The sequence below is a fragment of the Mytilus edulis genome, chromosome 2 (genome assembly GCF_963676685.1).
Source record: "Mytilus edulis chromosome 2, xbMytEdul2.2, whole genome shotgun sequence".
NCBI classification, from domain to species: domain Eukaryota; kingdom Metazoa; phylum Mollusca; class Bivalvia; order Mytilida; family Mytilidae; genus Mytilus; species Mytilus edulis.
The window spans coordinates 81,691,298-81,715,104 of record NC_092345.1 but is presented as its reverse complement, the minus strand read 5'-3'; the positions used below and the strand labels follow the sequence as shown (position 1 = coordinate 81,715,104).

Here is a 23,807-nt window from a genome sequence, read left to right as displayed (position 1 = left end):
TACCCTATAATATCAATCATTTTCTTTTCAGAAAAGGGATGGGGTGACCCTGAAAAAGCCTCTGCAGTATTGTTACCTTTTCTGAAATTCTCAAGAAAATATTTTACAAAAATTCATCCTACAGCATTTTACATACTTTTAACCAAGCTCTAAATGCCCACGATTTCGCGGGTGTGTTCTAGTTTATATAAAAGGGGCAAGCCTTTCGAATGTGCAATGTATATGTACTGCACTGAAAGAACTATGAAACCTGAAGGACCAAAGTTTATATTTGACGCTGATTAGAAAATACATTTTTTTTCATCGATTTATTTCCTAAAAAATTCAAAACATATACAATTGTATCTTTTAACGATTTGTTATTGACATATCCTAACACAAAAAGACTTTGATTTAATATGTGGTTTTTTTATTGGTAATTTTTTATTTTCAAATCATTTAAGACATGTCTGTTTTTGCAGATATGACTTTATGATATGTGCTTACCCAAATATTTTATTATGATATTTGTTTATTTGTATTTAATTCCAGTAGATGTATCTTCAAATTAAAATTACCTGTTATTTAAAGTGGATATTTGTATACCTAAATGAAAAAGTAATTATAGAAAAAAACATATGTCTTTAAATTTGTCATTGTGTTCAATAAATGCAAAAACTGCAAAGACTAAAGTTTTTTGCAGATGGAGTGCTGGTCAGAATGTCCTTGACTATATTAATTGGGCTTCTCACGAACCCAACAATGCATTTGGAGGAGAAAGATGTGTTATAATCGAAGCAGTTAACGGTTAGTAATTATTTAACCATAATAGTTATCAAAGGTACCAGGCTTATAATTTAATACGCCAGACGCGCGTTTTATCTAAATAAGACTCATCAGGGACGCTCCGATCAAAATAGTTATAAAGCCAAACAAGTACAAAGTTAAACAGCATTTAGAATCAAAAATTCCAAAAGGTTATTCCAAATATGGCTACGGTAATATACGCCTGGGATAAGAAAATCCTTAGTATTTCGAAAATTTCATTATTTTATAAGCATAAGATATTGGAAATATACAATACTACATATGTTTCATGAAGATTCGTTTCTACCTACGGAACATTTCAGTTATACAATGATGAAATGATAAGTTACTCGGCTTAAACATTAATGACAAAGACCAGTTAATCCGACAAAAATTGTCTTACATAGAAACCTATCGTTTGTATAATGAAAATAAAAAACCATAAGTTTTAAGACATCACAAAGGTTATACAAACCATGATAAAATTGAGAATGGAAATGGGGAATGTGTCACAGAGACAACAGCCGAAGGCAACCAATGGGTCTTCAATGCAGCGAGAACCTCCCGCACCCGGAGTCGTCTTTCAGTTGGCCCCTTAACAAATACTAATACTAGTTCAGTGATAATCGGCGTCTTACTAAACTCCGAATTATTCACAGGGAACTAAAATTAAAAATCATACAAGACTAACAAAGGCCAGAGGCTCCTGACCTGGGACAGGCGCAAAAATGCGGCGGGGTAAAACATGTTTTTTTAGATCCCAACCTACCCTTATACCTCTAACCAATGTAGAAAAAACAAACGCACAACAGTGCGCACAGTAAAACTCAGTTTAAGATAAGTCCGAGTCGGATGTTAGAATAGAAAAAAAAAAAAAAAAAAAATGACAATAATACATTAATATCAACAGACTACTGACATGCCAGCTCCAGACCTCAATTAAACTGATTGAAAGATTATGTCTTCATCATATGAATATCAGACACAATCCCTCCTGTTAGGGGTTTAGTATTATACGATCATACAATATATGAGAACATAACCCGTGTCATTCCAACAACTGGTTTTAGAATAAATGTGCTTAATTCCGATGCAAAGACCCTATAAGTGAACCAAATTTTAAGTCAAAATGTGCAACCTTTAATGATCTGACAATAATATCGTAACTATATCCCTTCTTAATAAATCTGTTTAAAGGTGAATACTGACATTTTTGTGCTCTGTAAAGATTATTTCCATAAAATGTGAAATAGTCGAACGTATAAGATGTCTGCATGTTGAGTTATATTTACGAATGATGTCCTTATACCGATGATAAAATTTAGTATATGTTTTGACTAGTTTATGATATCGAAAACCCTGGTGTAATAATTTTTCAATGATACATAAATTTCTCTCGCTAAAATCTAATACGTTGTTACATACACGAGCTAATCGTACAAGTTGAGATATATAAACATCATAAGATGGTGACAAAGGAACTGCACCTTCTAACAATAGATAATTAACGAAATAGGAAATGAAAAATAATCTCTTTTATCATAAAATTTTATATCAAGCTTCCCGTTAATGATATAGATATCAAGATCGAGGAAAGGGTATTGGTCATTGCTAGTATTAGCTTTATTCAAAGTAAGTTCAACAAGATATATTCATCTAGTATGCATACTGAAGTCGTCATTATTGAAAGTCCATATATCATCCAAATACTATCTAAAAATATTGTTAATTTTTTTTATCAGATGTTGTTTCGATGGGGCCTTGCTGATTTTAGTCATAAATTGTAACTCATTACAATACAAAAACAGGTCCGCAATAAGTGGTGCACAGTTAGTCCCCATTGGAATTCTGATAACTTGACGATATATACGGAATCTCCAAAAGCAACCAAAAATGTTATCAAGTAAAAATTTAAGGGCAGAATTTATAGTATCAAAGCATGTCCAATTGACATAGTCCTTTTGTTTGTTACTACAAAAAATAAAAGAGTTTGAACATATGTACATTCTGACTTTTTAAATGCCCATTTAATTGGATGTGTAATTTTTTTTCTGAATAAGAATATGAGGCAAAGTGGTATATATGATTAAAAAATCAAAACCTGTTTGCAAATATTAGTTGTAGTTGTTATAATAACAATGAAGAGGGAGTATTACGGTTGATGGCATGTATGTGAATTAATGACACTGGTGTCGAATTTTTTTTAACATACCTATTCCATCCAATTTTATATGCAGGATACTGGAAAGATGATAACTGCAATAACAGATTTGGGTTTGTTTGTAAGAAGCCGTACCATGGGACAGGAACAATTACTCCAAAACCTCTTGTGCCAATCAAAGGTGGATGCTCTAACACAGCATTTGTCCCGTCACCTTACGGTAATTAGTTCTAAATGCAATCAGCTGATGTAAATTGGGATATTCGTTTTCACAATTAAAAAGCAATTATACGAAACTACAACCATAAGCGAAAAAAGTTGTTACGAAAATACCTGATGTTCTTGACAAGCAGTATTTAAAGGGTATGGTTACTGGTATTGTATAGCATTTTACATTAATTTAAACGCTAAAGGAGCATAAACCGTTAACCTGGCATTAGATGTAAACATCAGTATTATTTGGAGAGATCTGTATCACATTTCTGACAAATATCGATTCATCTCCACTTAGATTTTTTTTTATTTATATGGAAAACCTACTTAAGGGCATACGATACAGTTCCAGCGAGGTAATGACGTTGCTAAAGTCATGGACCCCTCTTTTTTAAAATGCCATTGTGTTTGATTACACGAGAAGCTTATGTGTGCCATTTTTCACAAAAACGTAAAGAGTGCAATGTTTTTAAATTTGATATAATTATACAGTAAAAAATTATGGTTTTTTTTTCTACATTCATGAACATTTGATAAATATGAGTCATTTCTACATAAAAAAATGTATAATTTTTTAGGATACTTATAAAATATACAGAAATTACAAAGTATTTAACAAAACACAATTTGTGTTTATCTTGTAAAACAAAAAAAACTTATGTCTTCCTTTCGAAAGGGAAAATACGGACACAAACCGAATTTTGAGCAGATATACAAAATTTTGACTTCATTTTACTCAAAAATTAGCACATGAAGGTATATTTTTTATTACATAATAGTCCATATGGAAATTTTTATCAAAATGTAAATACGGGATCAAAACTGTATCGTATGCCCTTAAAGACGAAATCCCCTTCTATAAGTCAAATACCGAATACAATTACAACATATTTTGGTGGTATTTGTTGTTGTTATTACAGTTTTAAAATAACTACCAAAAAGAAAAAAAATATATCCTGATTTCGAGGACTTTCTCGCAGTTTGATTGGCTGATATTGTCCTAATAAATTTCAGTACATTTTTTATTACGTCAATTGGAATTATCTCCCTTATTTATTACGTCATTCAGAATTATCTCCATTATGCCATTCACCTAATAAACAAAAATAATGAAACAAAAATAAAATTGAGTTGCTTAATAGCCCTAATATTTATAATTTTTCACAGTTTTAGATTAAATATCTAAAATATGTTCGGTTGATATTGGATTTGAATAAAATAATATGTTATAATAACAAAATCAGGACAAATTCGTTACACAGTGATCAATTGTCCTAATACGGACTTTATCGGGTCAATAAAATTCATATAAGGTTTGGCTTTGCCTCACCCAATATGAATTTTATTGACCCGATAAATTCTCGTATTAGGACAATTGAACACTGTGTAACTAATATTGTACATTGTAGTTGGTAATTACTTCAAAAATGAATAGATCGATACTTTTGGGTTTGTCAACTTGTGATCTAATTTTTCTGACTTTTTTTTTTTAAATTTCTCCCTTACTATGATAGATGTCAAGAAAATGATCTCAAAAACAAAAATGTGGAAATATTGTCAGTTACACTGTATAACTAGAGTATCGTATATTGATAATACAAATCTGAATCCAGGGAATAATACACGAACTAGTATTTCCAAATTACAACGCTACAAATATATACATTCAATTATTAATGAATTTAGGAAGATGTGGTATGATGGCCAATGAGACGACACCCACCCAAGTCACAATTTATAAAAGTAAACCATTATAGGTTATGGTACGGTCTTCAACGCGGAGCCTAGGCTCACACCAAAAAGCAAGCTATAAAGGGCCCAAAAAATTACTGGTGTAAAACCAGTGTTTTTGTATATAGTATAAATACCGGTATACATACTGGTATGTTTCAATGGGACACAATACAACAATACGGTTGACTTTCATAGATAGATAGCAGAAATGTTTTAACTGATATTTCGATATTTCTTTAAGGCAATAAATGCTTCTACGTCAGCAAAGGCTTACCACTAAAAACTTGGGACCAAGCACTACAATACTGTGCCACCTTTGGTACTGGATTTCAACTTGCTGCCATCAGCAATGACGTCGAGCAAGGTAAAATAACAACAATGACTGATTATATTGTTGAAATATATACAATGAAAAGACCCCTCCATGTAGCCGAATAAAAACAATGAATTATTTGTCATGCTCCGTTTCATCAGTATATTAACAAATTTCATGCCAATGGTAAATGCTTTCTGAAAAGGTTCAAAAAGATCTATGCAGCATTATTCAATATTATGGTTAATGTAATGTTTGTATGAGTAGTAGTTTTTCAGTTACAATATGTCTATTCACAACACTTATAGTGATATAAAAACATAACTTTAGTTATATTTAACACCGAAATAACGAATCACATTTTTAAAAATACCATTGCTCAGACATTCCAACAACACTCGATGAAGGTATTGATTTCAGTGATAATAATAACCTTATTTTTTCATCACTGTGTCTTGCCTATTTGGGGAGACAATTGGATTATTTATAGTTTAAAATAAGACCAGACAATTCTTGTGATTGTGGCTTGATGTTTTAAGGTTTTGGCTTGGCATTGCACTTTAATATTTCGTTATAAACTATGAGTGCCGTTGAAGTGAAGTACAACCATCGATATAAGAATGGAGGACAGCATTATAAATTATCAACATATTTAGGTATTTTAGTTTAATTTCAGTCAGGGATGACATTTGTTTTCGCTGTTTGATATTGTTAATTAACATTATACTTGTGTTTATTTTTATTGCATGTTATTTCATGTTCAATTTACTTGTTTACTGACTGAGATTAAAAAGGAGCAGTGGACATACAAACACCTATCAAGTCCAACCACACATCACATAATCATAAAGTGTGAATACTTTATGAAACACACATAGAATAGATAGTCGACTGTTATCCAAATACATGTTTCTATATGTAGCAAAAATATGTAATCAATTATAACAATTTGCAATTCTAGCTTTTTTAACCTCACTAGTGGAAGGACTTACAGAAAATGTTTGGATAGGATTCAATAGTAGAAAAGAATTCAGACATTTTATATGGCAAGACAATTCTCAAACAACTTATACCAACTGGAATGGAGGTGAGCCAAACGGGGATTGGAGGTTTCGTAATGATCCATCTAAAGGGGTAAATATTTAAGTTTATCATATTTAGCTTTTACCATGTTCTGTAAGGTATATTTTTTTTTTTTGAATATCTTAGTAGTTTTAATTTAAAACAAAAATAATAATGGCGCTCTTTATTGATGATGTTGAAATTGTAAAAAAAGTAAACTTAAATTGCTACCATTTTATATTACACTTTTTTTTTTAAATTATTTGTATTAATATGATATAGATAAATAAAAAAATGACAATTTTGCGCTATACATTGCAGTTTTACTTTTTAGAAAATAAATGTCGTAAAAGGAGAAATATATTAAATAAACAAATCATAGATAAAATTATTAAAAGTTATGTATTCCAGATGCGAGTATAGTCTGTAAAGTAAACATCAGTGACGCTCGAATCAAATGAATTAAAAAGTACAAATAGAGATCAAAGTTGTCTAGCACTAGATACACAAAATTTTGAATAACTTCAACTAGTTTTCTGCTTGTTTACAATTCAAATTCAAAAAATTCCTTGCAGGAAAATTGTGTAGAAATGTATGTGAAAGGTAGCACTGCTGGAACTTGGAACGACAAGCCATGTATGACTCATAGGAATGTAATATGCGAAGCAAAAAAAGGTAGTTCACTTATTAGAAAAAAGCGCACACATCTTAACAAGCAATCGCAACTGCATATCAATATAGTTTAACAGCTTATCTCTTCAAAATGTTTATCTCTTAGTGTATTTAAGATAGCATTTAAAAAAAAGACAAACCAAGGTTACAAACAAGAACCGTGAAACTCACATTTGTTCCTATAAACTCATCATAGATACCATGACTAAATTTTGTATATGCGTCGACGCGCGTTTCGTCTACAAAATACTCATCAGTGACACTCGAATCCAAAAACAAGCGGGACTTGAGGTGTTGATTGAGAAAGCGTCTCTTATTATAAGTAGATTACTAATTTCCACACCCACTCAAAAATGTCTCAGTCGGGAATAGGACACAATATGTAATTGAGATTTTTACAATGTATATAGCTGCTCACAAATGATAAGTTGATGATTGGGAAGTTGAAATCATCACTTTTGTCATACATTCTAGTTTTAATCTCAAACATACAAACTGTTTTAAGATTCAGATGGGTGGTTACTTTAAATAATAAACAGTGCAAATTGCAAGAGAGATAAAATCTCTACAACTTTGTACTTTATATTGGTCTTTTAATTTTTCTGATTCGAGCGTCTTTGGTGTGTATTTTGTAGACGAACACCACGTTCTGTGTACAAAATTGTAATCATGCATCTACGATGATTTTATAAATTTTTATTTATCCAAAATCAAGTTAAAAAATATAGATTATTATACTTACGTGAATGTTTTACAAGAATTATTTGGTATAGTAAATATATTCTTTTTTGTTGTGGTTTCGGATTTGATCTTTGACTTTAAGTAAATGACATGGCATGTTATAATACAGCGTTAATCTATAAATGTTTTAAAATTCATATCAAAGATATCATGCTTATAGAATTAGACTTGTGTTTCGTCTCCATAAGGCTCATCAATGATTTTCTAGTCAAAACATGGTTTTCTATATTATAGTTGCCAGGCAGCCAACTCCTATACTTCAAGGTAAATGCAAATCGGGCTTTGTTTCTCGTGGCACTAGCTGTTATAAGTTTGTCAAAACACCAGGCCAAACATGGCAAAATGCTGCAAGCACATGCATAACGGAAGGTGGGGTACTGGTATCTGTTAATTCTGTTTTTGAGAACTCCTACATTGAATCTCAGATGGGACCAGACGTAGACTATTGGATTGGACTCAGCAGAAACAAGGTAAATGTGTTTAAAATGTCATATGTTTTTTCTCGTTATGAGATTTGTTTTTTGAAGAAAATGGAAAGTTGATACGTGTTTGGCTGAGAAAAAAACGAATGTTGATATTAAAGCCAATCTAAAAAGTAAAATAACAATACTATCGAACACCATGAAGAAAATTCACACTGTCATATTCCTTAAGGTACTTGCATTTCCTTTTTTGGAAAATGGTGGATTAAAAAAGTTTTGCCTGATGAATAAATAGTATACAACATAATAGCTGTAATATATGTATGTTTGGGTCAATTTTAATTTTCTTTTGATATACAATTAGATAGAAATAAACGTAGGGTGTGCAAAAATAAAGGTTTTCTGTTTTTCGTAATCCAGAATAGTTTTTCATGGCAAAGGAGTTGGCCAACACTTTTTACAAATTGGGGCTTCGGGGAACCAAGTAATGCACCAACTGATACATGTGTAAAAGCTACAAATGGTCTATGGAATGCTTCAGATTGTACTACTAGCACAGGTTACGTCTGTGAAATCAACTCTGGTAAGCAAACTAAAATTTGAATGGATTTCATTTTCTTCTACTATTTCATCAAAATAAAATGATTCATAGCGATTATTAGAAATTTTCTTTCGAATTAACTATTAGAAATTTTCTTTCGGTTTAACAAATGCACCATCATGCCCTAAAATAAAAGAAAAAAATCAATCAAAAAACACCACACATAGCCGTATGGATTAATCAATATTGTAACGTAAACTACCAGAATATTTGTGGATGTTTCCCGTTGAATTTTCAAATCGCTGACAAGACGATGACTCCAGTAAATACATATAAATGATATCACAAAAAAAGTGTCCATATGGTATTACCAACTGATTTCTAAATAATAAATGTCAGCCAGGTAGCGTCTTTCGATCTGATTACATCAAGTGGCAATACTGACAAGCAAATAATTTGCTAAACTTCATATCATAAAACAAAAGCGTTCAAAATGATGCTACATGAAGATCTAAGAGATATGTTAACACAACACACACATGTCTTACCTGCATCCCGATTCTTTTTTGTTCAAATTATTGTTTTTTCCATTCTTTGCATTTTAATTGTACATTTATGCCATCTGTTTCGATATTTCAATGTTATTTAGTTTCTAATAATATTTTAGTCATTTATTATTAATAAGAAAATTAATCTTTCTTTTAGCTCAACCTCCCCTCACAACACCAGCACCTCAAGGACATTGTCGTCATAGCGATGACATATTGTGGGGTGATTTTTGCTACTACTTCAGTCCGTTCAACTACAAATCATGGCCGAGTTCAAGATATATATGCACAACACGTATCATGGATCTTGTTAGCATAACGTCAGCAGAAGAATTAAATTTTGTATGGAATGTTATGCTGAATTTCAGGAATCGGCAGAATCACCATTCAGAAAAAAATATGTGGATTGGATTAAACAAAGGATTAAGCAGTGAGTTTATTTACCTCAAACAAATTAATACGTTTTATAACATAATATAAATATTCATTTTCAAATTTTAGAATAACTAAAGACTTACAAACATCCCCAATGATACCAAGACTATAATGTTTTACACCAGATCTACTTTAGACTCATCAGTGATGCTGGTGAAAATCAGTTGAAATTCCAAATGGAATTCAAAGTGGTAGAGCATTGAAGACCCAAATATTCCGAAGAGTTGTGGTACCGAAAACCGATATGGTTATCAACGGCTCGGGTAAAAACAAAATGATTTAAAATTAGGTGAACAGAAGGTATACCATTAAAATTTGTTGTATCATTTTAGTTCGTGAGTTCATGTCAACATATAATAGCAGATTACTTGGCTACTTTACTTTCGGGAACGAGTGACACTGACCTAAGATGTAAAACTCGTCATCAGCTTCCGAATTAAACATGTTGGACGGTCAAGAGATACAAGGCTTATTAATTCTTACCTAAGACTCATCAGAAGCGGTCCAAAAAAATAATTTGGAAAACCATATCAAACACGAAGTTGAAGAGAATTGAACAGTTTCCTTTGAATTGAAATATGATCTGTACACAACTACTTTAGTATAAGTAATCTTGATGTACAGTTTTAAACATGCATATCAAATGTACCTCTGTAAAGCTGTATATAAACTGTACGTCTGTAAAGCTGTATATAAACTGTACATCTGTAAAACTGTATATAAAATGCAACTCTGTAGAAAGGTATATCAACTGCAAATTTTTAAATCTGCGTATAAGCTAAACATATAGATTCTACCACTGCAGTTTATATACAGCTTTACAGATGAAGAGTTTATATACAGCTTTAGAGATGTACAATTTATATACAGCTTTACAGATGTAAAATTTATATACAGTTTTACAGATGTACAGTTTATATACAGCTTTACAGATGTACAGTTGATATATAGTTTTACATATGTACAGTTTATATACAGCTTTACAGATGTACAGTTGATATATAGTTTTACAGATGTACAGTTTATATATAGTTTTACAGATGTACAGTTTATATACAGCTTTACAGATGTACAGTTGATATATAGTTTTACTGATGTACAGTTTATATACAGCTTTACATATGTACTGTTGATATACATCTTTACAGATGTACAGTTTATATACAGCTTTACAGCTGTACAGTTTATATACAGATTAACATATATGCATTTTATATGCATTCATAGAACTGTACATCAAGATTACTTGTACTGTAGTAGCTATGTAATATAAATTTGTTTTCTTTTAATTTGTTTTACTCTTACTAATTATATATCTGAACTTCCGAACTACAGTAACAGAACACAAATTATTAACATGAAGTAACACTGGTAAGATCGATCAAGTCATTATGTGACAATAAAAGAAAAATCCAAAAAATACTGAACTCCGAATGGACAACAACTGTCATATTCCTGCCTTGGTACAGGCATTTTCAAATGTAGAAAATGGTGGGTTAAAGCGCTAAACTTCCCACTTGTACAACAAACAACAAAACAGACATAAAAGGTAAAATTGTCAAAATAGTGTACAGCAGTCATCACTGTGTCACAATCTCAAAACAAACAAATATTTAACAAAGAAGCAGAAAAAGCATCTATCAAATTTAACAACTACATTCATTGCTTCGCGTGTTTGAAGTCAGAAAGTGTAAAAGTCACACAGGAAGAAATATAAAATAATTATGTTGTTCAAAGTATTATAAAAAAAATCACATGGGGAATGGTGGTGTACTTATTTCAGAAATGGTCATAAATATAAAATTATCAAGACGTTCTTTTGAATTATTAAGAATCCACATATGGTTAATTCCTCTACGCTAGTAAAATAATTTTGCGGTTCAAAATTTTTTCAAATTATGACCTGAACAATAACATAATGACATATATTAGAACAATAACATAATGGCGGATGGCGGGGTCTTTAAAAGTACAGAGTCACGTCATATGTACAACAGAAACACAAAAAGTCACACGTACAAAACACAACAGCAAACATGAAAGATAATACAAACACATTGACGGTATGCATTAATACCGAGCCACGTCAAATGGATACCACAGAAAACAGACCATAACAATAAACGTAATATCAATAATTAAGATAGAATTACCATTGATTAAGTTAATAAAAACATACATGTTTTCTATATATAAAATCCAATATTCTATATCAACATTTTTTGGAGGCAATATTTTCTTACAGTTATATTTGTATATTTAGTATTTAGTATTTAAATAGAAACAACATATAATCAACTGTTGTACTGTATTTATATATCTAGTATTTAAGGGTTATTTATATAGGTTCACTTAAATAAATTGGTTTTATACACATAAAACTATTTTTCCAAGTGCACCTTAAGGTGTCTCATGCATGAATAGTGAAGTCATATAGCACGTGACCTATGACGTTATTAATTTGCAATGCAGTAGTGTTGTCGATTTCAAATAGACTAACCATCACCTCCCTACCGCCACCGTTGTTTCATTATATTTAGAAATTTGTAATGTACTATTAGATTGCTGTCTCGGTTTATAATATCTTTTAGGCATATTTTCGTTATTATTAACTCAATTTCCCCAAATTTGAGTTATTGATGCATAAGTTGTGTGTAACAGTTAATGTGACTTACAGCAGTAATTTGGTTAAAATTTAAATAGACCAGACACATGCTAGAAGTTTCCGGGCACTACCTACCCACAGATCCCTGACGTCAGTCCATGCATTGGACTTCTATCACTGACGTTTTTGATCTACATGCTTGTAGTATTCAAATAGTAACTGCATATTAATAACTGTTTTACTGTTAAAAAAATCATCAGACACCCTAAATGACTTCTTTTGCGCTAAAAGGCAAACCTAACATAGATTGTTGTACATACTTCATTCCAGAACTTTCCAGTCACCAACCGATTTCATAGCAAACAAAAAAAAACTGAGATATGAGAGAAACCTAAATGAGCAGCTAAAATTTAAAAACAAGATTTCAAGTGAATTGTTATTGTTTCAATAAGAAAACTCGCCACTAAGCTGTTTTACCGAGGCTTCTACAAGCTGCAAGATAATCAAAAGAAAAGAAAACATAAAACAGATATAGTTGAAATCCAAATATTGTCGTTGTAATGTCATTCAAATTATTTTGTTTTATTGTCAATGCTTTTGACAAGTTTGTATTTCTCCTAAATAATACTTTCATTGTTGCCTTATTGGGATTATATATTTTTACAATATGATATTACTCTGATTAGGTGGATTTCAATGGGTAGATAATAGTGCATTTAGCTTTAGTAATTGGCTTCCTGGGGAACCATCAGATCCCATGAATGCTACAAATGACGAATGTGTAGAAATGTTAAGATCAGATGGAAAGTGGAATGATTTACCTTGCACGATTCCATTAGCATTCGTCTGCAAAGGAAAGGCTGGTATGCTATGTTAATGTGTAAATATATCTTTTCTTTATCGTCAGTATTGTACAATTCCTTTTGATATAAATTCTTAGTATGTTGATTAATAAAGTTTTCATATAGATATATCATAACTTGTAACGATTGAAGAAATGCCATCAAAATTTATATATTAAGACTTTTGCAATAGATGATATAGTTACCATTTGAAAATTGTCAAAAGTTGGTTTGCAAATGTGTAACTTCAAGACTAAACTATGTTACTATCAAGAACATTGCAGACGTTTGCAACGGAACATGTATGCTTTTGGAACAGTTACATTATAATATTAGTTTAGTTTAAACATATTTATTTATAGTGGATTGAGAAACAAGTTTTGCAACTTATATTAATCCCTTTCCACTTTGCGGGTGCGAGTGCTGCCTTGTAGCGGCATTAGCCTACTCTTTTTCGAAATCTACAAGGGTGTCTTTAACGTGCAAGAGATATGGCTCTCTATTAACACGGTCCAACCATTTATCGTCCCCTTCCGACGGACTATCATCGTTTCTTCAAGACCATACTCGAAGATGGTGTCAAGGGAGAGCCGAAAATTGAGTTCCTGAAATGTTCATCCCAAACGGGAATCGAACCAGGAACCTTTGTGTTAGTAGTACGATGCACTAACCACTACACCACGGCTCTCATTATAATATTACTGTTTATTGCTGAATTAATAATTACAATATCCGAGAATGGAAATGAGGATTGCGTCAAAGAGACAAAAAACCGATCAAAGAGTAAAAAACAGCCGAGGGAAACTAATATGTCTTCAACACAGCGAGAAAAATCCCGCACCCGCACCTTGTACATATAATACTTTAAAATGTTATAAAAAATCTTATCATGGTTTTTATTCATCAGCTTTAAATATTGTTTTAGTTTTAGATACACAAATCCCAACGTTAATACCAACTCAATCACCATTGATTCCAGGAAGTGTACAACCTGTAACCTATAAACAAGGAGGGACTGGTACGCAGGCACCAATAAAACAGAGTGGCACCAACAGTAAGTCGATCATATTTTAATAAATTTTGCTAAATTCTATGCTTTCATCTGAAAACTATCAAAATGTATTTGCTCCAAATACAGGACAATGATCTGCAAGGTAAGAATGTTATAGATCATGTATATTTATAAAAACTATATATACATTCAGTTAATTAATATTTGTTTGATGAGAGACCGACCAGATTAATGTAATGTCTTTTATTTATACATGATTTGTTAACGTTTCAAAAGAGAGACGAAAGATACCAAAGTGATGTTCAAAATCTAGTTAGAAACAAACTAACAATGCCATGGCAAAAAAACAAACGAAAAAGGTTAGATAGACAATCATTTCCTCAGAGTTTTATTTCATAATAATCAAAAGGCATGCATAAACAAACAGCCGACATACATAATGAAAAAAATACATGTTAATTATTTTTCTTCTTGATTATTTCTCATCTTTTTTCATTGTGGATATGCAACTAAAAGCATATGTGTACATCTTCACATCAATTTTATTTGGTTAAGGGAATGATGAAATTGAAAAAATAAAAGAAACCACCCGAAATTGTCTCTCATGTTCGATGATTGTTATTTGTATTGTAATCCTCAGATAAGAATACAAGTGGTTTATCCAGTGGAGGAATTGCTGCAATTGTTATTGTAGTGTTACTATTAGTGGCTGTTGGTGCAGTGTTTGGTATTATATATTGGAAGAAAGGAAATCCGATCACATTTTTGAGAAATAGAAGTGATGGACAGGTCAATAAGTTATACGACCAACAAGAAGACGATTTTCAAAAAGCTGTCGACAATGAAGCTAGTGTTAATACTTAAATACATTTTTTTATTATATATTCCTTACATCATAGATGTAATGGGTATTACATCTATGCTAATATCAAAGGAACCGTTGTAAATACATTCATTTTTTTCTCATAAAATAAAATATATAATGGAGACTCAGTACCGCCCATAATATACTTGAGACAAATTACAACGAAAATGTAAATATATGATAATATCCTGTATATTTTACTTCATCAATAAAACATTTGAAATTTTTGCATAATTAGCAAAATCACATTGAAACCTATTGAAATATAAAACTTGCATCCTCCTATTACGCATTAGCAAACAACAATTAAAAAAACAAAAAGCACAGAAAATACAAGGGATTCAGATTGCAATATGTCCGGTGTCACTTATTTATTGCAGTTGTGAAGAAATTTGTATTTTGAAACCTTAACGAACAGGTGTATTTGACTTTTATAAACTTTTGTAATTTCTATATTTAATTGAGTAAATCATATATTGAATACGAATAGTTATCAAAGTACCCGTATTGGTTCTGTATTGTGCAATGAGTTTACCAGAATGTGTCCATAGACCACGGATCCCCCATTCGTACTATCGTTTTCTATATTCAATGGACCGTAAAATTGGGTTCAAAACAATAATTTGGCATCGGAATTAAATATATTATACCATAGGGAACATGTGTACTAACTTTCAAGTTAATTGGACTTTCCAACTTCATCAAAAACTACCTTGGCGAAAAACTTTAACCTGGAGCGGAATAGACGGACGAACGGACGCGCAGACAAATAAACATAGTGCTTATAAATCGAAAAAAAAAACAAGACGGCAATCCAACATGTCATGTTATTATATTAAGTCAAGCAGAATGTATCATATCGGGGGTGCAAAAACAATGTTTAATGATTTATTAAATATATTCCAGATTATTTTTCAGATAAATCGAATTAAAAAAAAAGACCTTTCTATAGAAATCTAAAACAACTGATCAAAGATAACAGGCTTAACACTTTTCACGCCGATTAAGTCGTTTCTTGCTGTATTATTTTTGTTTGTTTTGTACGTTAATCAAACCTTAAGACTTTTTTGCCTGATATACAGTATCGATGTTGCACACTGTTGTAGGCAGTACGGTAATCTATAGTTCCCATGTTTCTACGTCCACTATCTTTCTTAAACTTGGAAGGAGACACATATAATCGGTCTAAGAGTACTTGCAGTTACAGAAAGAAACTAGTTCAGAGCCTGTTAAACCTTTTAGATAAATCGTGTTCTCAAAGACAAAAGTACCCATCAGTACAAGCCAACGGATTAAGTTTAAAACGTCATCAACCGGTCTAGAAAATGTGTGCAATATTTTCCATTTAATAAGTTAGTTTATTAATCTAACACAAAATTATTTTTAATATCGCTAACGAAAACAACATTCAAATTTCTAATAATGGTGATATATTGCATGTATGTTTTGTATATTTTCACAATTTTGGCTGCTTGAAACCAATTATTGTTAAATCACCATAAAATGTCTGATTGAGTTGCTTTCCCAATTCTGTTAATTTTAACGAAATTATACACATTTGCCATTGATAAGAGAGGTTTGGCTAGCTATATCAACAGGTTTGTTGATATTACTCTGTACCAGGTCAGACATATAATAGCTGTTATTCACTCTTCTGTTTGTGATATCGTTTGATTTCGTCAGTTATTAAAGACAGAGACTTTTTAAATTTACCTTTAAGTTTTGGCATTTTTATTTAACTTTTTGATAACCATTTAGAACAAGTTTTTCAAAAGATCAATGATTAAGAACTCTATAAACGACATCACAGTAAAAGTTAAGATGTGATATCCAGTTTGAAATAATGATTCTACTAGTATGGCAAAATTTCCAAAACAATTCAAAGAGATATACCGCTTTTATGAAACAGTATTAATTAATTTGTATCACGAATGAATGTACGCTTTGACTTTATTTAGTTTTTTTAGCTCACCTGGCCCGAAGGGCCAAGTGAGCTTTTCTCATCACTTGCCGTCCGTCGTCCGTCGTCGTCCGTCGTCCGTCGTCGTCCGTCGTCCGTCGTCGTCCGTCGTCCGTCGTCGTCCGTCGTCCGTCGTCCGTCGTCGTCGTCGTCCGTCGTCGTTAACTTTTACAAAAATCTTCTCCTCTGAAACTACTGGGCCAAATCAAACCAAACTTGGCCACAATCATCATTGGGGTATTTAGTTTAAAAAATGTGTGGCGTGACCCGGTCAACCAACCAAGATGGCCGCCACGGCTAAAAATAGAACATAGGGGTAAAATGCAGTTTTTGGCTTATAACTCAAAAACCAAAGCATTTAGAGCAAATCTGACATGGGGTAAAAATGTTTATCAGGTCAAGATCTATCTGCCCTGAAATTTTCAGATGAATCGGTCAATCGGTTGTTGGGTTGCTGCCCCTGAATTGGTAATTTTGAGGAAATTTTGCTGTTTTTGGTTAGTATCTTGAATATTATTATAGATAGAGATAAACTGTAAACAGCAATAATGTTCAGCAAAGTAAGATCTACAAATAAGTCAACATGACCAAAGTGGTCAGTTGACCCGTTTAGGAGTTATTGCCCTTTATAGTCAATTTTTAACCATTTTTCGTTAATTAAAGTAATCTTTTACAAAAATCTTCTCCTCTGAAACTACTGGACCAAATTAATCCAAACTTGGCCACAATCATCTTTGGGGTATCTAGTTTAAAAAATGTGTGGCGTGACCTGGTCAACCAACCAAGATGGCCGCCACGGCTAAAAATAGAACAAAGGGGTAAAATGCAGTTTTTGGCTTATAACTCAAAAACCAAAGCATTTTGAGGAAATCTGACGGGATAAATGTTTATCAGGTCAAGATCTATCTGCCCTGAAATTTTCAGATGAATCAGTCAATCGGTTGTTGGGTTGCTGCCCCTGAATTGGTAATTTTGAGGAAATTTTGCTGTTTTTGGTTATTATCTTGAATATTATTATAGATAGAGATAAACTGTAAACAGCAATAATGTTCAGCAAAGTAAGATCTACAAATAAGTCAACATGACCAAAATGGTCAGTTGACCCGTTTAGGAGTTATTGCCCTTTATAGTCAATTTTAACCATTTTTCATAAATTAAATTAATCTTTTACAAAAATCTTCTCCTCTGAATCTACTGGGCCAAATTAATCCAAACTTGGCCACAATTATCTTTGGGGTATCTAGTTTAAAAAATGTGTGGCGTGACCTGGTCAACTAACCAAGATGGCCGCCACCGCTAAAAATAGAACATAGGGGTAAAATGCAGTTTTTGGCTTATAACTCAAAAACCAAAGCATTTTGAGGAAATCTGACGGGATAAAAATGTTTATCAGGTCAAGATCTATCTGCCCTGAAATTTTCAGATGAATCGGTCAATCGGTTGTTGGGTTGCTGCCCCTGAATTGGTAATTTTGAGGAAATTTTGCTGTTTTTGGTTATTATCTTGAATATTATTATAGATAGAGATAAATTGTAAACAGCAATAATGTTCAGCAAAGTAAGATCTACAAATAAGTCAACATGATCAAAATGGTCAGTTGACCCCTTTAGGAGTTATTGCCCTTTATAGTCAATCTTTAACCATTTTTCATAAATCTAAGTAATCTTTTACAAAATCTCCACTGAAACTACTAGGCCACAATCATCTTTGGGGTATCTAGTTTGAAAAATGTGTCCGATGACCTGGCCATTCAACCAAGATGGCCGCCACGGCTAAAAATAGAACATAGGGGTAAAATGCAGTTTTTGGCTTATAACTATGAATTCAAAGCATCTAGAGCAAATCTGACAGAAGTTAAATTGTTAATCAAGTCAATTTCTATCTGCCCTGAATTTTTCAGATGAATTGGACAACTGGTTGTTGGGTTGCTGCCCTCCAATTGGTAATTTTGAAGAAATTTTGCCGTTTTTGGTTATCTTGAATACTATTATAGATAGCGATAAACTGTAAACAGCAATAATGTTCAGCAAAGTAAGATCTACAAATAAGTCAACATGACCTAAATGGTCAATTGACCCCTTAAGGAGTTATTGCCCTTTATAGTCAATTTTTAACAATTTTCATTAATTTGGTAAATATATGTAAATTTTTACTAAATATAGTTCTCTGTTACTAATGGGCAAAGTTCATTATAGATATAATTGTAAGAAGCAAAATCGTTCAGTAAAGTAAGAACTTCAAACACATCACCATCACCAAAATACAATTTTGTCATGAATCCATTTGTGTCCTTTGTTTAATATGCACATAGACCAAGGTGAGCGACACAGGCTCTTTAGAGCCTCTAGTTTCTTTCTTTGGCATGTAAGTTTTCTGAGGATCACAGATATGCTATTTTTTTATTTACTAGTATATATCTTAGTTTATTATACCATAAAATCCATTCATACAATTAAAAAGGAACCAATCGACTCTGATAAGGATTTTGTAGATAATTTATATGATATTGATATTATCCGTTATGTAAAATTGAGAATGGAAATGGGGAATGTGTCAAAGAGACAACAACGCAACCATAGAGCAGACAACAGCCGAAATCCACCAATTGGTCATCAATGTAACGAGAAACTCCCGCATCCTGCGGCGTCCTTCAGCTGGCCCCTAATCAAATATGCATACTTCTTCAGTGATAATATTCGTCTTACTTAACTCCGAATTATACACAAGAAACTAAAATTAAAAATCATACAAGACTAACAAAGGCCAGAGGCTCCTGATTTGGGACAGGTGCAAAATTGCGGTGAGGTTAAACATGTTCTCTGGGATCTCAACCCTCCCCTTTACCTCTGGCTAATGTAGAAAAACAAACGCACAACAATACACACAGTAAAACTCAGTTTAAGAGAAGTCTGGGTCCAATGTTAGATTATGAAACTAAACAAAATGACAATAATACATAAATAACAACAAATAGCTAACAGTTACTGACATGCCAGCTCCAGACCTCAATTAAACTAATTGAAAGATTATGCCTTCATCATATGAATATCAGGGACAACCCCTCCTGTTAGGAATTTAGTATTATACCATCATGAAATATATGAGAAGTAAGTCTGATTATAGTTATCAAAAGTACCAGGATTATAATTTAATACACCAGACGCGCGTTTCGTCTACATAAGACTCATCAGTGACGCTCAGATCAAAATAGTTAAAAAGCCAAACAAATACAAAGTTGAAGAGCATTGAGGACCCAAAATTCCAAAACGTTGTGCCAAATACGGCTCAGGTAATCTACTCGTGGGGTAAGAAAATCCACAGTTTTTCGAAAAATTCAAAGTTTTGTAAACAGAAAATTTATAAAAATGACCATATAATTGATATTCATGTAAACACCGAAGTGCTGACTACTGGGCTGGTGAAACCCTCGGGGACGAAACGTCCACCAGCAGTGGCATCAACCTAGTGGCGTACATAGTTATCAAAAGTAACAGGATTATAATTGTATACGCCAGACGCGCATTTCGTCTACATAAGACTGACGATAAGCCAAAGATATGCTTTTAAATTCAAAATAATGGCTAGCTTTTTATCCTGCAATTGGATTTATAATTATAGATTTACAACCAAATCCTTCTTGAAGTTCGATGCCGACAGATCTGAAGCGCCTGAAAAAAGGATATTTTAAACTATGCGAGAAACTATATAAATATTGTTACGCTACAGTAAATACTTATGTTATGATGTGAAATTCTTTCCTGCATAAATTTCCTTTCAAGTTATGGGAACGATTTTACTGTATAAGCGTTGTCTCTTGCTAGAACTTAATGTTTTATAGATAAATGGATTGCAATAAAAATGAATTTACCAATATGATAAGGCAACAATAGTACCAAACTTTGCAGAATGAAGACAATATGTGTTGATTTCGTTTAATATCATATATATTTGAACTTCGCTTGAAACATGAAAATACCCAGTTAAGCTCTTATTTCTCCGGTTTTTTAGCCTCGTACAATTACAGTTGCTAGACACACAATGCATGTATATTAATTTTACTCAATATGTTCGATTAGTCTTAGAATTCATACTTAATGGATTACAATTTCTATAAATAATTTATTTTCTTTGGTGTAGTTCTGTAGCAAAAGTATTTCTGAAAAATGTAGTCAGAACCGTTTAAAGATCGTTAAATTTATTGTTGTTTGCTTACCCTCCACTTACAAGTATTTCATGCACATTATGAAATACTGGTAGATGTTCAATATGTGGACAACTTAACAATTTATGAATACTAGAACACACCCGCGAAATCGCGGGTATACAGCTTGTGAACTGTTGTAGGATGATTTTTTTGTAAAAGATATTATGTATGAAGAAATTCATAAAAGGTACCAAAAGCCCTCTCCCTTTTTCCAAAGTTCGATATTTGTTTCCTTTCTGTTAAATTCAATTCATTTTCGTGTTTCTGGCCTCAGACCACAATTATTCTTCTCCTTTGCTACAATGATTGTTAAATCAAATTAAAAATTTGCACCGTTTCAAACATGTAATAAATGTAACTGCTTGTATATAGACCATTATGAGTCTAACAAAATATGCGTCTAGGACAACCCATCAGTGCTTTTTCTTTTAAGAGCCTTATTAACATGCCATTGGTAGGATATGAATCAGGTATAAATGACTAAGACCGACTAAGGCTAATTTGAGGGGTGTTCGAATCGGTCCTGATCCTAAAATCCCGGGCTTATAACCATGAAATCCCGAGCCCATGATGCAGAATTTAAAGAAATTCATATCCCGAAATCGAAAAATATATTCCCTGATCCCGTAAGGATCAATCCCCAAATCCCGAGCTTAAAAACACCCGATCCCGATGCCCCGAAAAAGGTCCTGCCTCCCTCTTATCTCTACCTTACTTTCATTTTTGCCAAATCACTGTTTTCCCTTTCAACAATATTTTGTTTGCCCCATTTATGGGCATTATGTTTTCTAGTCTGTGCATCCATGCGTTCGATCGTCCGTCCGTCCGTCTGTCCCGCTTCGGGTTAAAGTTTTTGGTCGAGGTAGTTTTAAATGAAGTTGAGCATGTTTTACTTATTTTAATATATATATATATGCAAGTGGTATGACCCCTTAAATAGTAAACATTTCAAAGAAACAGTAGACAGAATCAGGGACTTTCTATACTAACATAGAAAGTCCCTGACAGAATACAGAGAGTCTCTATATATTAAAGTGGTATAATCGTAGTTTACATGTAGATAAACGCGAAAAATTAGTATCATCTCTAATGAGGTATAATAGTTGTGGTTCTTGCGATTCAAACACCATAGTATATATGAAACGCGAAAAATAATTGTCCTCTCTAAGGAGGTAGAATAGTTGCGATTCTTGCGATCTAAACACCACGATATGGAAAACGCTCATTTTTCATTTTTGTTATCTATCATACGATTGGTTGTACTTGTGTCACATGTTTTACTTATTTTAATATATGCAACTGGTATGACCCCTTAAATAGTAAACATTTCAAAGAAAACAGTAGACAGAATACAGAGAGTATCTATATATTAAAAGTAGTATAATCGTGGTTTACATGTAGATAAAAGCGAAAAATAATTGTCCTCTATAAGGAGGTATAATAGTTGTGGTTCTTGCGATCTAAACACCATTATATTGAGAACGCTCTGATTGGCTTATTTATTTTTCATTTTTGTTATCTATCATACGATTGGTTGTATTTATGCATGTTTCAAACCGGAAATTACATCTATGACTAAAATCAGTCTGATGACGGAATCATATCCGGACTCCTTTTGGTGTCAGACCACCAATTAAAAATCCCTATCTGTTCAACCAAATTTTGCAATTTTCACAGCTTTCTAAATATTTTACCTTAAGTTTAACTTCAAGGAAACCAGGTATATCCTGAATTGTACATGTATCACCTTCCTACATGCCAATTTTCAACCAATGTTTAAAGTCTTGTACATGTAACAAATTTCTGATTTTGAAAAGACAGGTACTACCAAAATAACTCCCGGTTTTCTGGAAATCTTAAATTAGTGTACTATGTAGCGCATTAATCTTGAAATTTTAATGCAAACTCATAGACAAGTGAATTTTGGCTCAAAATGGTCTAAATATATTTCCCTTTCACCAAAAGTTTCATTTCTGCAAATTTGTTGGTTAGTTTAAGTAAACAATGACATCAAAAGCACTATTTTGTGTCAAAGTAGGACTACTTTTACATACGTTCTAAATTGGAGGAAGTAATTGGTGGTCTGACACCTTTTTTGTCGTTTTTCTCCCAAAATAACGCAATCTGAATAATTATAAGAATAGATGACAAATGCGACTATGCATGTTACTTATAGGACACAGAGGCATGATGATTGGTTTATTGTGGAAGGAAGAGAAGCGACACACAAAATGAGGTATTCTCGTTTAATAGTATAGAAGATGGTTGACTTAAAAAGATGGAGAATGAGTAGTTAGACAAATATTTGGAAATTAGAATTCGTTCGATAGTTGAAGGTAAATGGTTAAAAAACAAACAAACAAACATCAAACTCCAAGTAAAATTCAAATATGAAAGTCCTTTATCAACTGATGACAACAACTGGCATATTCCTGACGTGGTACATTTAACAGACTGGTCATCCAAATCTTTTGTCATAGGATTTTCTTTTATTTCTGAAGAAATGTGGGACGCTCGACACGAGATATTTCATTTAACGGAAATTGCTGCGAATTTATATTAATATCCAATGAAGACAAATTCATTTTACCTAGTAACCAACGTAGGTTACATGTCCAGTTGACCAAGGCCGTTTATTAATCTTAATGTATTAACAACAAAGTTTGAGAATTAAAAAAGAAGATATATATG

At 32.3% G+C, this 23,807-nt stretch overlaps 1 protein-coding gene across 1 annotated transcript in view; it reads left to right on the top strand.

Moving 5' to 3' along the window:
* LOC139513130 (macrophage mannose receptor 1-like) overlaps positions 1-15,179 on the top strand; it is a 45,377-nt gene extending 30,198 nt beyond the window's left edge. The window contains exons 32-42 of the mRNA XM_071301356.1: positions 683-786; positions 3,024-3,167; positions 5,136-5,258; positions 6,169-6,341; positions 6,845-6,944; positions 7,917-8,152; positions 8,525-8,687; positions 9,351-9,623; positions 12,920-13,096; positions 14,001-14,129; positions 14,728-15,179. Of these exons, the coding sequence (XP_071157457.1) occupies positions 683-786; positions 3,024-3,167; positions 5,136-5,258; positions 6,169-6,341; positions 6,845-6,944; positions 7,917-8,152; positions 8,525-8,687; positions 9,351-9,623; positions 12,920-13,096; positions 14,001-14,129; positions 14,728-14,951 (1,846 nt within the window). The 3' untranslated portion in view covers positions 14,952-15,179. The remainder of the gene's footprint in view (positions 1-682; positions 787-3,023; positions 3,168-5,135; positions 5,259-6,168; positions 6,342-6,844; positions 6,945-7,916; positions 8,153-8,524; positions 8,688-9,350; positions 9,624-12,919; positions 13,097-14,000; positions 14,130-14,727) is intronic.
* Positions 15,180-23,807: the final 8,628 nt, after the last annotated feature.